Consider the following 16355-nt stretch of genomic DNA (forward strand, 5'->3'; position numbering starts at 1 on the left):
GTGTGCAAGGGAAGATGGAAATGTGCAGCCAGGTTCAGTGTAAGCAGATGTCTGGCACCTCTGAAGTCACAAAATATTGCTTCTCAGGCCCAGATGTGGCACACAAGTAGAGCATTTTGTATCATGTGCATATTCCCAGAACCACAGAGGAAACAAATGCATGTGTAGAAAGCACCACCTTTCAGACAATCAAAAGGCTAAAGGCTGTCAGATCCTTTTGGGAGACCAGAGTTGGTCACCTCCAGACTTCTTCACACTGCAGAAGCCGGATGGGAATGTTGCCCTGGGATAGTTCGCATCTGGCCCTTCTCTGTCTTTTCTTCCAGGTTGAATAGTGGGGAGATGATACAACAATTCAAATGAAAAACTAAACCAAAGACCTAAAACCTAGAACAGTGTGTGGTCATTGCTGGGAGTCCCTGCAGAATGGGTCTGGAGTAGAAGTGAGCTGGGGCAGAGGCCATTTCGCAACAACTCTCTCTTAATTCCACTTGGTGCTGGAATCACCTGGACTCGTGTCAACAGCACGTTTATTAATGGGTGATGGAGTCTAAAAGAAGAGAGAGCATAATTCCGCTGACATCCTCATCCCTGCTGGCGTCTGCTGAGAACACGAGGGCAGGGGTCATGCTGCGATAATGACTGGCTCAGCATGTCCTTACGAGCCAATTAGATGCCCAAATAGACAAACTCATGGAGGCTGCAGTCTGACCTCAGCAGCCCTCAGGTGGTCTGGGCTTCTATAAGCAAAACTCCACCATGGGTAGCCCTACCAACTAACTTACTCTGATGGGCGTTTAACCCTTTCCCTCTGAACTGCTGCTTATGTGCTTCTTGGGTTTACTCTTGTATTTATATCAATGCCTGTTCTCGCTTAATAGTTTGAGCGTCTGGAAGCTTCTCTTAGTAACTATTTACGTATTATTTATATTCTTAGTCATTTTCCATGTTTAAAGATGTATTACCAACGTGTTTATTTGAGATACCGTTTCTGCCCACTTAAGGCAATTCTTTTACCAATTATATTTTTGTATGGTTTTCCAGATTCCATTTGTTGATATTTTTGAATTTCTGTTGTTTGTCTTTTTCTTGTTGTCTTGATCATAGGTCAGTTAGATACATTGACTTTTTTTCGTTATTGTTTTATAATGGTAAGTATAAAAATATTTTCCCTGTTTTGCATATCACTGCATCTCCTATAGCTTAGAAGAGGGTATCTAAGGTAATAATAATATTTTATGAATAAAGAAATTAATTAATGAGCTAATGAATCACCAGGGAGAGATATGTTTTGATAGTTTGAAGATAGTTTTGATGCCAGTTGGGGCACATAGATGAACAAAGCAGAAAGAACGATAAAATAAAAATTCATTAAGAAAATGTAACAACAGCTAATACCTATGGACCCTTTAGCCATGGCAGGTAGAGAGCTGAATTTTTAAAATGCAGCATCCGTGTTTTTCAATACAGTGATGCAAAGGGAATTGTAACAGCAACAAGCATGCCCCGAGTATTTACCATTGGCAATGCCTGTGTTAATTGCCTCTCGTACATCAAGAGTCTCAGTATGTTTGGTGTCGATGTATGAATATCAGAGCTCCTTCATGGCAGTCTGTAAATACCTGGGCAAGGCATTGTGCCATAGGTCAAACGATTTAGCACACAGCAAGCCCAAGAACAGTGCCTGCACATAGCAATCACCTGGTATGTGTTATCTAACTGTCCATCTATCCATCCTCATTATCTCCAGAAGCATCTCAGCTTTTTCCTCATCAGCACCATCTCCACTTTGTAAGCAGGCTGAAGCCCAGAGACACGAGTCAACTTAGGACAACCAGGAAAAGACTCCCTGTGATTGGAATTTGACTTCTTTTGCCTCGAGAGTCTTAACCTACCGAGGATGTCGACAACTCTCCTATGAAAGGCTTCTGGCATCTTGAAGTCCTTGGGAACCCACCCCGCATCATGCTGTGTGACAGTTGAATCTTCCAGGTTACTGGAATTGTTACTAGATTTCATAAGCCAGATTGTGCTTGATCTCGACTAGGGTCTCAATGCAGGTAATCTCAATATATGAATATTATTGAACAGAGGGTCTATTGGAAACTGTCTAATCCATCTCATATGATCATTTTCAATATTGTTTGAAGCTTTCCTAAAATTCCAGAACTAAATCTATGCTGGTTCATGATCCTATATAAAGATATATTCTAAAGGACAAGAGGGTCACCCATTAACACAAGCAGTGCCTTTCAAGATGGCTGCCATTCTCTATGACATGTGTAAACTGTGATGCTGAGGCCACTGTGTCAGGGGCTGACCTATTAGGGAACACAGCCATTCAGAATTTCCAGTCAGCGGCAGACTGGTTTTGGAGGGTCAACATTTGAGATCTGAATCAAAATTCATTCAGACGTGGATATTCCATACACGGCACTGATAGCTCCCAGAAGAGAAAAGGTCTAGGTTCAATCTAGGGCCAAGCAATCCATTCACCATCCATCTATGCTACACCTGTATTCAGTGGTTACTTAAAAAAATATTGAAAACTGTAATTTCTCTCACTAATGCTGTAAGTATGAGACGTTCAGATAAATTAGAATATTGCATATGGAACTAGAGAGAGAAGCCAACAAAAGCTGGAAATCACAGCATGATCTCTGCCTTGTTTCTAAGTTTCAATTTTTTTTTCTTTTGTGGATGGGCATTGTGTTTCAAGTGTCATAGGCCCAGCAGCCTGTAAGTCAATCCCAAAACAAAAGAAAAAGAAAAAGAAAGTGCTTTGCGTACAATAATCTAACTTAACCCTCACAAAGACGCTATAGATCAACGGTTCTCAACCTGTGGGTTGTGGCGACCCCGACCCTCTTAGGGTCGCAAATCATATATCTCGCATATCAGATATTTACATTATGATCCTTAACAGGAGAAAACTACAGTTACAGTAGAAATAAAAACAATTCTATGGCTGGGGGCCTCCACAGCGTGCGGAACTGTATTAAAGGGTCACAGCATTAGGACGGTTGAGAACCACTGGTCTACATAACTTCACTTTTACAGACTTGGAGCATACAGAGATAAAGGGCTAGATAGAATGAGATTTGGCCGACTTGATCTCTGTCATGTCCTCCTTCCGGGATTCTGTAAATCTATTCTGCAAGGGAGGAATGTTGAACACATTTCCCAGATACCTTTGCAACGCTCTTCCAAAGAGGCAGCATTAGAAGCCAATGAAGGGGCGCTAGGGCTGTGCTCCCACCGTTCGGACTGTGGAACAGGGTTGTTTAGTTTCCAGGTGCAAGTGTTGTAAGAACAGGTAACAGGTCATCACTGTGTGTGGATTCAACGGACAAGGTATGGCTCCAGAGCCGTTAATTTTAGCGAAGGCAACTTCCTGAACCCTTGATGGCAGCTAATGTGCTACATTTCCGAGGCAAATAGTTATTATGGGGCCTTCGGACATCTCCGTCTTCTACGCTGTGATTGTTTTAGCAGTAGCTCTGACTGACCAGCCTTGTGGCATAGCTCTGAACACACCCCTCGAGGCTAGTACAGAACCTGTTGTGGTTTTCTTGACCGTTCCTGTGTTTGGTCCATTCTGCTTGAAATATTAGTTTCTTTTTACTGGGTTCCAGCTGCCGTCTTGGGCGACTTGAAACTATTAGGAAAAAAATGTAGAGATTCTAGCATACTGATGGGCCATGAAGCCCACAGTCTCTGTGAAGAAAGTTATAGAGCAAAATCAACTTTGCATCCGGGGAGATCAGATGCCCAAGAGTTGCAGGTTGTGGAGACAGGGTTGGCTGAGCTGCTAGACCTTCCAGGATCAGGTCCTTGTTGGACTCCATTGGATCCTATTCTGTGTGCCTCTCATTTCCTTGCAAACCTTTCCCCTTCCTCTCTTCCTAAGCAAGGGCAGGTTTCACTTGTTTCTCATGAGAACACGTAGCTCCCCAAGGCAGACTAGCATTGACTTTCCAGTCACCAAATCCCAAACACTATGTGATAGTTAAAGAAGATAGCTACCTCTGTACCCAACAGCTTTACGGTAGCAATCAAAGAGGAAAAAAAAAAAAAACGTAGGCATGCTGGTACCTTGAGAGGTCCATGAACTCTTTTTCTCCCATGTCCCCATTTCCAGATTGAATCCTAGAGGTAGAGGTGGGTTTCAAAAACTCAGGTGACAGCAGATGCTGGTGAGGATGTGATAAAAGAAGAAGACTCCTTCATTGTTGGTGGGATTGCAGACTGGTACAACCACTCTGGAAATCAGTCTGGAGGATCCTCAGAAAATTGGACATTGAACTACCTAAGGACCCAGCTATACCTCTCCTGGGCATGTACCCAAAAGATTTTCCAACATATAACAAAGACACATGTTTCACTATGTTCATAGCAGCCTTATTTATAATAGCCAGAATCTGGAAAGAACCCAGACGCCCTTCAACAGAGGAATGGATACAGAAAATGTGGTACATCTATACAATGGAATATTACTCAGCTATCAAAAACAATGACTCCATGAAATTCATAGGCAAATGGATGGAACTAGAAAATATCATCCTGAGTGAGGTAACCCAATTACAGAAAAACACATATGGTATGCACTCATTGATAAGTGGATATTAGCCCAAAAGCTTGAATTACCCAAGATGCAATGCACGGACCACATGAAACTCAAGAAGGATGACCAAAGTATGGATACTTCACTCCTTCTTTAAAAGGGGAACAAAAATATCCATAGGAGGGGATAGGGAGGCAAAGTTTAGAGCAGAGACTGAAGGAACGGCCATTCAGAGCCTGCCCCACATGTGGCCCATACATATACAGCCACCAAAACTAGATAAGATGGATGAAGTTAAGAAGTGCAGACTGACAGGAACCGGATATAGATCTCTGCTGAGAGACACAGCCAAAACATGTCAAATACAGAGGCGAATGCCAGCAGCAAACCACTGAACTGAGAACGGGACCACCATTGAAGGAATCAGAGAAAGAACTGGAAGAACTTGAAGGGGCTCGAGACCCCATATGAACAACAATGCCAACCAACCAGAGCTTCCAGGGACTAAGCCACTACCCAAAGACTATACATGGACTGACCCTGGGCTCCAACTGCATAGATAGCAGTGAATAGCCTAGTAAGAGCACCAGTGGAAGGGGAAGCCCTTAGTCCTGCCAAGACTGAACCCCCAGTGTAGGGGAATGTTGGGGGGGCAGTAATGGGAGGTGGGTGGGGAGGGGAACACCCATATTGAAGGGGAGTGGGGGGGTTAGGGAGCTGATGGACCGCAAACAGGGAAAGGGAGCAACATTTGAAGTATAAATAAGAAATACCCCCAAAAAAAGAAATACCCAATTTAATAAAAATGGAAGAAATAAAATAAAATAAAATGATAAAGGAATGAAGCTCAAGGGCCTGTAGTTGAATTACATCCCATGAGACAAAGGGGGCTCCATTTCTTGTCCAAACGGTCTATTGATCGGGTGTTCAATGCTCACACTATGCTTCAAGTTCTGTTACTGGCCTCTTCTTGGGTTGAGAATGGGTACTAACAGGCTACAGAATATAACTTGGTATTCATTCACTCGCCTGCTCGTGTCTGAATTAAATAAAGTTCAGGAGAGTGAGGCCGTGGTCATTCTTTACATGTCTGTGTATGTGGTATGTCGGCAGAGTAGAGGAGCTGGGACAGAGACTTCCACAGCGACCATCCCACCTCGTCTGTATTCTAACCTTTGTCAGAGGAGCCCTATGGCTCCATCTTATGCCCCCTTGAATGTTTGTCACTTGCTGGTGCCATGGGGGCAAAGCCTCAAATCAAAATTAATAGGAAAAAAAAACTCTGCCTTACTCTCCTCTTTAAAATATACCTATATCCCAATTCTACTTCCTGTGTTAGTCTCGCCAGATCAGGTGCCCTCTGACCCCTTTATTTGTGCCTTGCTCCCTGCAGTTCTAGGTTTCCCTAGAGACTCCTGCCTCTGAGTTAGCCTCTCCTACTGTCTTGTCTTTTCCTTTCCTTAATGTCTTTTAGGTGAGTTCTCCTCTATCTATGTAAGTACTCCTAGGGATTTTCCCTGGCCCTTTAGTCTCCCTGACGTCACTCTGCCATGCCCCAGAATTCGTAAGACTCTTTTTTTAAACCATGTTGACTTATGTGGTGAATTGTTCCAGAGTTCTGACTTTGGGTATTTGATCCTTGGCCGAGACAATACTGATACCCCGATATCTAAAGGAAGCATTTGACTTTCTTCCTTGGGCCGTTTGGGTCACCAGTGTTAACTGGGAGCAAGCAGCAGCTCTGGAGAACAATGGGCGTTTACTAGGTAAATAATGTCTAGCAGCTCAGCCTGGAGGTCTCTCATACAAAGTGTGGAGTTGCATTTATAAGCCATAGTTTTGAAGCTGGATCCCACCCCTTCCTTCCCTTATCAGCTATGGAGCCCTGGGTGGGTTCTGTGTTTCAGTTTGCTTGTCTACAAAATAGGCATACAGTATGAAAATCAATGAGCGTTATCATGGAAGGGTAGCAAATACATCCCACGGGCTCTTGGCACTGGCTTCTGGAAGCCACGGCTTCTATCTGATATAATATACATATATATATTCCTCTCTCTTTTCTTTTTTGTTTCCTTTTACTGAAAATAGCCTCCCCTCCCCCCACACACCTTATATTTCTTGATTACTGTCTCCCTTCCCTCTGCTCCTCCCAGTTCCTCCCCACCTTCCTTTCCATCCGGATCCACTCCCTTTCTGTCTCTCACTAGAAAACAAACAAGCTTCTAAGGGATAGAAATAAAATAAGGTAAGACGCAACAAAATAAAATATATTAAGATAAAACAAAAAAAAGTAAACATCGGAATTGGACTAAACAAACAAAAAGAAGGAAAAGAGCCCAAGAGAAGGCACAAGAGACCTATTCAGGAATCTCATAAAAATCACTGAACCGGAAGCCATGATGTATATGCAGAGGACCTGGTGTAGACCCGTGCAGCCCTGTGTGTGCTGCTCCAGTCTCTGTGAGCTCATATGAGCTTTGCTAGTGTGGATTTAGAGGGCCTTATTTACGGGTGCCCTCCTCCTTTGATACAGACTTTTAGACTATGAATTTTTTTTTCTATCTCCTTCTCTTTGGGCAGGAAACATGACCTAGACTGGAACTTGTGCTTTTCCTGATAGATTGCCAATCACTTTTATACACAGATGAATGTGCACACCTCAAGCTGGGGATGGAAACTTCTAGACATAGGGTTCGGCTGGCGAGTAACTGAAATCATGCAGATTCACTGGTCCTCACTGAAAGCACTTGGAATCAAACGTGTCTTTAGAATTCAACGCTTGTCTGAATCTTAGGGGTGTTGGGGAGAGCGCTCAATCGATCGTGTTTGCTATGCATGCATGAGGACATGAGTTCAGGTCCTTACCGCCCTCTAGGTCAGTGGTTCTCAACCTTCCTAATGCTGCACCCTTTTAATACAGTCTTTCTGTACTGAAACTGTCCTTTTTGGTGGAGAGAGAGAGAGAGAGAGAGAGAGAGAGAGAGAGAGAGAGAGAGAGAGAGAGAGAACTCTGAAGGTTCTCTGTCTTTATCCACTCGGTTCATCTACGTGAGCCCTCTTGGGTGCCTTGGATATCTATACCCAGATTTTAAAAATTTTAGCACGAGGGGCTCCCGAAATCACAGATTCTTAGGTTCCACTTCCAGAAATTCTCAATCCATAGGCCCAGAGTGCTGTTGTAAAAATATAAAAAATAAAATGCTGTCTTTTATCCCCCACCAGGTCCGTTACCGCAGTGCCCCAAGATACCTGGTAGATATCTTGCCAGAAGCACATCCAATTCCGTGGTGGCCCAGACCAGCCGCCCCACACTCCCTTACACTTAGATCTGCACATGAAGGAACACACAACACAATAACCTTTGATCCAATTGATAAGATATAATTGCCCACCTGAACATACAAAGCCCTGTACACATCCATCCCTTAGGAACATTCATAACAACCTGTAAATACACAGAGTGGAATCTTAACGTCAGCCTCCAGGTCTCCGCCAAGGCTTCTTTCCCTCCTCTCCTCCTCCTTTCCCATCTCCTCCTCCTTCAAACTTTTCTCCTGCCCATCCTTCCTTCTCATCCAATGACAGGCCTCATTCTATCTTGTACCTGCCTCACCTGCGACATCATCCCATGCCGGAGTGGGACCCCAAATCTGTACCTCCTAGAAACTGCCGAATGATGTCATGTCTTATCTACCTCACACGATGGTATCCAAAGACTCTTCTTAGCAGAATAATCAGAGTGACTCATTGAGTGTTCCCTGTGTGTTATACATCTTACTAATTCTTTTACCCCTGCTAATTTATTTATTTATAGATGCTCTTTAATGTTATTGGGGGGCATACGGCACTATGAAGGTCAGATGACTACTCTCAGCGGTCCTTACACCATGTGGATCGCGGCATCAGGGCATTTTTGTTGGCAAACTCTTTTTAACTCTACAGCCATCTCATTGGCCCCATATTAAACTTATTATTGCATTTTCTTTTATAATGCTTTTTAAAAACTAATAATAGCTTCTCTGGATCATCTCTATGGCCATCTTGTCCTGACATTTGAACTAATGGCCATCCGAGTTTGTGTGGGCCAAGACCTCATTAAAAGCAAGAAATATGAGCTAATTATCAAGAGTGGTGAGAAAATAGCAAAGATACACTGTGCGTCCCCAGCTCAGTCTAAATGGGGCTCTGAACAAACCAAGACGCGGCTCAGACAACAGCAGTGGAGAACCTTCTATGGCACACGGGGTTTGCTCACCAAAAATCAAGAGGCCCTGCTTAGCGGACAGTTCAAACAACAAAAACATACCATTTCTTTCCTATGAACCTGGTTCAAGAAATCGTAGCAGCCAACACAGTAGAATTGTACTGAAAGCAAAACAAAAGCTCTCACCTTTGCAGCCCTCGCAGGTGAGCGCGTTGTAATGGTACCCAGAGGCCCTGTCTCCGCAGACCACACACAGCTCATCCCCTTTTATTCTTCCCGCCGATGAGGCGGCCATTCGCGGCTTCTTTGTCACAGGCATCTCGGATACCTCAGTCTCTCCCTGGTACACACTCTCAGTGGGCATTCGCCTGAGTTCATAGAGTCCAGGAGAGTACCAGTCTTCCGGTTGTTGCGGGTAGAAACCCAGGTTGGAATAATAGGACGAGGAGGAGATCTGTGGCTGAACTTGAGGAAACTGCACATTGTTGTATGGGGAGTACGATTCCAAGTCCAGATTCTGCCCCAGAGGACCTGCCGCGTGCTCTGTTAGCACTCCTGAACCAAAGGATCAACAAAACCAGAATTAATGTTATCAGTCTAGAAAATAGAGCAACGTATCAGGTCTAATACCGAAATGGAAATTTATTCCAATATAAACTATGAACATATATAAAAGCTAAAACCACAACATATATTTAACTATATAAATTAACTTTTAAAATACATACGTTTATCTGTAAATATATTATATATATATATGTACACACACACACACACACATATATGGTGGCTACCCAGGAGCTGGAGGCTACCCCCATACCTGGAGGTTATCCAGCCCCTGGGGTTTGAATCCAGGGGGTGCTCCAGCCTATCCTGGAGGCCAAGGTTTTGGGGCCCCACCCAGTGGAGCAGGCTTTTCTGGCAATCCACAGCCACCCGCACATCTTGTGGTGGTGGACCAGCCCAGGTTCCAGTATCAGGTGGCTTTCCCAGAGGACAGAGGCTGTGTCAGTACCCTGCAGGGCAAGCTCCCTACCTGGGCCATCCTGCTGTGATGACTCAGGGCATCCAAGGAACAATCCGCCCAGTCTCCAACTTTGATGCTTTGAGAGGTGCAGAAATTCTCCGCAAAGCAATGAAAGGGTTTGGGACAGACGGGCAAGCAATTGTGGATGTTGTGTCTAACCATCCCAATGACCAGAGGCGACAAATTAAAGCGGCCTTTAAGAACATGTATGGCAAGGATTTAATTAAAGATCTCGAGTTAGAGTTGAGTGGAAATATGGAAGAATTAATCTTTGCCCTGTTCATGCCTTCTACATACTACGATGCCTGGAGTTTATGGAAGGCAGTGCAGGGAGCTAGAACTCAAGAACGTGTATTGATAGAGATTTTGTGCAAAGGAACAAAACAAGAAATTCAAGACATTTTGAGATATCATCAATTAGAATTTGGATGAGACCTTGAGAAGGACACTATGTCGGATACCTCGGGACATTTGCCATGTGCCAGGGAAACTGTAAGGAGAGCCAGAGAGTAAACTACAGACGGCTCAGGGAGATGCTCAGCGTCTCTGTCAGGCTGGGGAGGAGAGGCCAGGGACAGATGAATTCTGTTTCAACAAGATCCTCACCACAAGAAGCTTCCCTCAGATGAAAGCCACCATGAAGGCTAATTCCAAGATGGCTGATCGAGATTTGCTAAGCAGTGTAAGCCGAGAATTTTCTGGATACACTGAAAGTGGTTTTAAGACCATCTTGCAGTGCGCCCTCAACCGCCCTGCCTTCTTTGCTGAGCGACTCTACTACTCCATGAAAGGCACTGAAAAGGATGACTCCACCCTAGTCAGGATTGTGGTCACTCGAAGTGAGACTGATAAAACAGATGTTCACCCAGATGTACCAGAAGACCCTAAGCACAGTGATCACAAGTATCACCAGTGGAGATTACAGGAAGCTGCTCCTGGCCATTGTTGGCCAGTGAGGGCTTTTTCCCCCCTTTAAGGAATGAAGCTCTTCAGGGCCTATCCTTCCGAGCAATGAGACATGAATGCAGCCACGTCGGACACCAACTGACCAGAGTAGTTTTCCACTGGGGCCTGTCAGGGGAAGTCCTGTCAGGAGTTTGCACATGGTGTTACTGCCTCAATTCTAAAGTTAGTTTTTTTCTTTCTATATCCTATCAGTGTAAACCCCCTATCAACGACGTAGTAATGTGATATTTATAAAACTTCACTTCCTCTAGTTTTATTTTAATCTGTATTTCAAATTAAATAAAAGTCACAGCAATGTCTTAAAAAAAAACTAAACAGGACAAATACTCAAATAGTTTTTAGTTTTATAAATCCACAAACATTTCCCTTGTAAAAATAAATGATAAATAGGCTCAAATTAAATCTATACTCATGTTTATACTCAGTTTACAGAGATTTTTAAGTTTAATGATAGACACCCTTAGAAACGCAAACACTCTTAGAGGGAAATTTGTTATTATCTTCCCTACACACACACACACACACACACGCATGCACATATATATATATATATATATATATATATATATATATATATATACAATTCTCTATGAAAGGAGTTTTCATACAGATGAAGACATTCAGACATTCATTCTTGACACCTTGTAAGAACTAGAAATTGGAAACACACTCCACCAATGGAAGTATGGTTGGAAAAATTACAGTATGTATACACAAATATTATTCAAATGAGCAAGAACAATGACAGGGATGATATGGGAGAGGCTTTACCCCTGAAGCTATTATTTTTAAAAGGTGAACAGTAGAAAAGTGTGTGTAGTAATGAATACAAACGTGTTTTGTATGTGTGCGTGTGTGTGAGAGTGTGTGTGTGTGTGAATGTGAGTGTGCATGCATATATGTGTGTATGAGTGTGTGTGAGAGTGAGTGTATGTGTGAGTGTGTGTGTAAAGGTGTGTGTATATGAGGATGAGTGTTTTGTGTCAGTGTGTAAGGTTGTGTGAGTGTGTGTGAGTGCGTGTGCATGTGTGTGAGAGTATGTGAGTGTATGAGAGTGTGTCTTAGTGAGTGAGCGTGCGTGAGAGTGTGTATGTGTGTGAGTGTGTGAATGAGTGTGTGTGTATGAGAGTGAGTGTGCATGAGTGAGTGTGTGAGTGTGTGTGTGCATATGTGTGTGTGTGTGTGCGCGCGCGCGTTTTCTATAGATAAGGCAACTTTCTTCATGATCTTTAACATGCTGGGGTAAGAAACTACACAAGACTTTCTCTGTTTGAGGTTTTGTCACAGGCATGTTACTTTAATTATTGTGGTGCGGATGGGAGTCTTTTTCATGCCGATACTTTTCACTCCATATAAAGGGAAGAATGATGTCTACCAATAACAATTGAGCTACTGTCAGGATTAAATGAGATAAGGCATGCCAAGCACTTTGTTAAATTCAATACAGAAGTGCCCAAAACTTACAGATAACATTAAAATAGGGAGTATAATTATTCCTAAAACCATTATTACTAAATAAGATGTTTAGATAGAAAACCTCTAGGTAATAAAAACTAGCAGGCTGTAGAAATGCTTTTATTTTTGGAAACATACGCTATGCTCTTTAGAATATAAAATGACTATATTATGCAAAATGCTAAAAAAGGCATAAGTAAAAGATAAGGTAGTTTGTATAAGCGCGTCTGATTCTTTAACACACTCTCAGACAACACTGGAGGACGATTCCAGCTGCGTCTCTCCTGAGTATTAGGACTGTAAGCAAGTTGCTGATACCCAGTGTTCACACCTCAAGCTGGAGATGGAACTTCGAGGTTTCTGCTGGTGACTAACTAAAGTAGTCCAGATTCACTGGCCCTCATCGAAAGCACTTAGAATTCAAAAGCTTTTGAATCTTTGGTGTTGGGGAGCGGGCTCAACAGATAAAGTGTTTGCTGTGCAGGCCTGAGGACATGAGTTCAGATCCTTACCACCCTCCAGGTCAGTGGCTTTCAACCTTCCTAATTCTGCAACCTTTTAATATAGTTCCTCGTGTCAGGGTGACCCCCAACCGTAAAGTCATTTCATTGCTACTTCATAATGGTAATTTTGCTACTGTTATGAAAATATAATAATGTAACGTTATATATAATATATAATATAATATACAATAATATATTATATAATTATAATATAATTATAATATATAATATAATGTATATATTAATATAATAAGATAATGTAAATATCTGATGTTCAACTCCTGTAGGGGTGACAACCCATACGTTGAGAACCACTGCTCTACAAAGCCCTGCAGACTTACATGTGTCAAGCCAGCACTGGGGAGGTAGAGGCAAGAGGACTCCAGAAGCTCACAAACCAGCCAGTCTTGCTGATTCCAATTCAACTAGAGAATCAAAAATAAGCAGGGGGAGGGGGAGATAGAATGTGTTTGCTGGAGGACACTTAAATCTCTGGCCTTCGACATATACACATGGGTGAGCACATTCCCTATACAAGCACATATACATGTACACGCACATGTACACACACCCCTCCCCCAACAACTGTGCGATTGGTAAAATAAATAAACAAATACATAAAATTTAGAACCCCTTGGTTGGGCCCAGGCTTGATCCCCAGAACTACAGAGAAAAAACATTTCCTTCAGATTTCAGAACATTTAGTATTCTTTCTCTGTTCTGTATGCGGTATTCCCACCACTGGGTAGAACTCCATGTCTGAAGTGTATGAAGCAAACAGCAATGTTTTCCCCAGTGCCATTCTGTGACTATTCACTCAGGAGAATAAATTGTTTGTTTGTTCGTTAGTTTGTTTAACCAGTGTTTCACATCCTTCAGCCCAGGAATGGCCACCAAAAGTAAAAATAAATTAAATTTAAAAATCCTACTGGACTTAAAAAAAAAAAAAACAATGGTTTCTAGCCGTTTGGGAATTGAGAATTGGACTTAGAGATTCTGGACCTGTGCACTATGCCTCTAAAGTGTTCTCCAAGGTGCTCAAGTGGTTGATGTTACTGTCATTATTACTGGTAGCAGAAAAATGTATGAATTCCTTCCTAATACTGAGCATTCGTATATTCTTGCAATTCTTTGCAACCACAGGATGAGGTCTTATTACCCCTCCTGCATACACAAGAATCTCCTGGGCCTTATTCACCCTTAAGACAGTTCGGAGCTGTTTATACTGCTGGACAGATGTCTTTGCTGAGATTACCTCTTACTCCTACCTGCCTAAGTCCTTGAGACTTTTAGAGTCTGACCTCGAAGCCCATACATGGGATCACTCTACTCTATGGGAAGCTGTCAAAAGTGAGATGCTTCCTAGGCAGGCAGACAGGCAGGCATGCAGGCAGACAGACAGACAGACAGACAGACAGAAGGCAATGACCTCTTCTTCTGCTTTCTTTACTTGAGATTATAAATTCTGCTTGCACACAAAGCACAAAGGGGCCCGCAAGGCTCAGCATATCCTTTCACTTCCAGTCAGTTTTTCGATGTTCCAGCTTTTCTGTCTCTTGGGAATCTTGCTGTTTCCAGTCTCCCTCATACCTCCCGAGCCTGGGCCCTTCCTCAGCATGGCCGCTCTCTTCCAGAGCTCATTAAATCCAGCTTCATGGGGCTACACATATTACTGTAAGGACTGCTTTGCTCTGCCTGTTTTCTCTGACTCTACATCTGAAGAGCCATGGTTCTGGCTTGAATTAAATGGTGCCTACAAACCAGTCCCTACTACCCTACCCAGGTCTCTCTTTGCTCTTCTATAAAGAAAGAATATATGATATTATAGTCCTTTCTATCTAAAAAAAATCTCATAAGTATTAGACTTCTCTATGAATATTAGAATTCATAACTTTTCTACAAAGGCAAAGCAGAATTTCCACATATTAAATATTGAGGACACATCCTACACTGACCCAGGAAATGACTGACCAAACACACAATATATAGTATCTGTGCAGACATCAATTTCCCTCCTTTTATGCCCCACTTGTCTGGATCAGGCAGGGTGGGGGGCAGGGAGGGGGGAGAGGGAAATCAGTGCATCTGACTAACAAGAAGATTTTAGTAATGCCATTTTGTTTTATGAGTACAAAAAAGAAGAACAGAGTGTAAAATTATTGTAGATAAAATGTAAGCAAAACCCCAATCCCTTTCATAATCATATAATATGACTATAAATCCAGAAGCAAATAAAAATGTAAAGAACTGAAAAGTTACAACATTGGTTTCCCATTTTTCCTAGATTCTGCCTTCTAGCATGTTCTCTCGAGTCCCCCTCCACCCTGAGCCCTGCTTCCTATTATCACAAGGTCAAAGACCCAATTAGCGCCAGAATCTGAACTCCATAGAATCCAGGGAAATGGTTAACGTTTCCTCCTCACGTGACAGATGGACATCTCTGAAGATAACTTCAGGAAAGCAAATATCTCCATAATCAAGGAAAACAAAACAGAGCCCCAACTCAGGTCAGTTTATGGCATCAACATCATATGTATCCCTGGATGCAATTAAAATAAAACACAGGGTGGGTTAGGAGATGGCCTAGGCAGTCAAGGACCTGCCACACACGGGTGAAGACCTCCATTCCTCAGAACCATGTCAAAAAGCCAGGATAACTCCATGGTTCTTCTTGATTCTGGGTTGCTAGTAAGCCCAGGTAAGAACTCAGAGACAAGAAGGAGCCTGAGGCTCACTGGCCAGACGGCCTACTTGACAAACACGGAGCCAGTGAGAGACCTTATCACAAGAAAACCCTGAAGAACCAAGCAGAACCAGTGACAGTACCTAAAACACCTGAGGTTGACCTCTGGCCTCCACAGGCACTCAAGCTTGTGCACACTCGTGGGCACACACACACACACACACACACACACACACACATGCATACACATACACACACATACACACACGCACACACGTATACCTTTTCCAAGGCTATCAGTGATTTTATGCTCAAAAAGTAAAACATTGCAAAACATGGGAATAGTATGCAGCGATACAAACTAACGCTCAAGTAATAGCCACGTCTAGCATTTCACAGGTCCTCCCATAACCACAGAGCACAGCGGTAAGTATCCAGACAATATAAAAATGAAGAAACAGTACAGCCGACATTTTCTAAATGGTTGGACCAGAGCAACTTCTCCTACATAACTGACTATGAGTCTTAACTCCCTGCACTTGATCTGTTACAATTTCTGTGGACCATAATTCTTAGCTTAAAGCACAGTTGTTGAGAAAGAGGGTTGACTCTGAAGATCTTAGAAAATTCGTGATGTTAGTAACAACCAATTGACAATCACTCTCACAGACAGTCTGTTCTAATGACATCGGCTTTGCGACATGCATTTCGTCATATATGACGGACACTTGCTGTCTGGCACACATTGAACACATGATGAACAAGACAGAAAATGCTCAGCCTTCCTTCTGTTTCTCTTGGGGGGGGCAGAGATGTCAAAGACAGGGCAAAAGCAACCTGAGACTCTAAAAGTCTCAAGGACTTAGACAGGTAGGAGTAAGACGTAAATCTCAGCAAAGACATTCTGCCCAGCAGTAGATTTTTATGTGCTAGAGAGGTGTGGAGGGGGTTGA

The 16355-nt window shown here is 42.9% G+C and overlaps 1 protein-coding gene and 1 pseudogene across 6 annotated transcripts in view; one reads left to right on the forward strand and one right to left on the reverse strand.

Moving 5' to 3' along the window:
* Positions 1-16355, reverse strand: part of Nr1h4 (nuclear receptor subfamily 1, group H, member 4) — a 95970-nt gene that overhangs the window by 38787 nt on the left and 40828 nt on the right. For all 6 annotated transcript variants that reach the window (XR_005486714.2, NM_021745.1, XM_008765262.3 and 3 more), the window contains 1 exon segment: positions 8955-9323. Coding sequence is in view for 5 of the 6 variants with exons in the window: in NM_021745.1 (NP_068513.1) it covers positions 8955-9323 (369 nt within the window). In the remaining variant the exon portion in view is untranslated.
* On the forward strand, positions 9572-10751 carry Anxa7-ps2 (Annexin A7, pseudogene 2; annotated as a pseudogene).

Source organism: Rattus norvegicus, chromosome 7 (genome assembly GCF_036323735.1).
Source record: "Rattus norvegicus strain BN/NHsdMcwi chromosome 7, GRCr8, whole genome shotgun sequence".
Classification (NCBI taxonomy): Eukaryota; Metazoa; Chordata; class Mammalia; order Rodentia; family Muridae; genus Rattus; species Rattus norvegicus.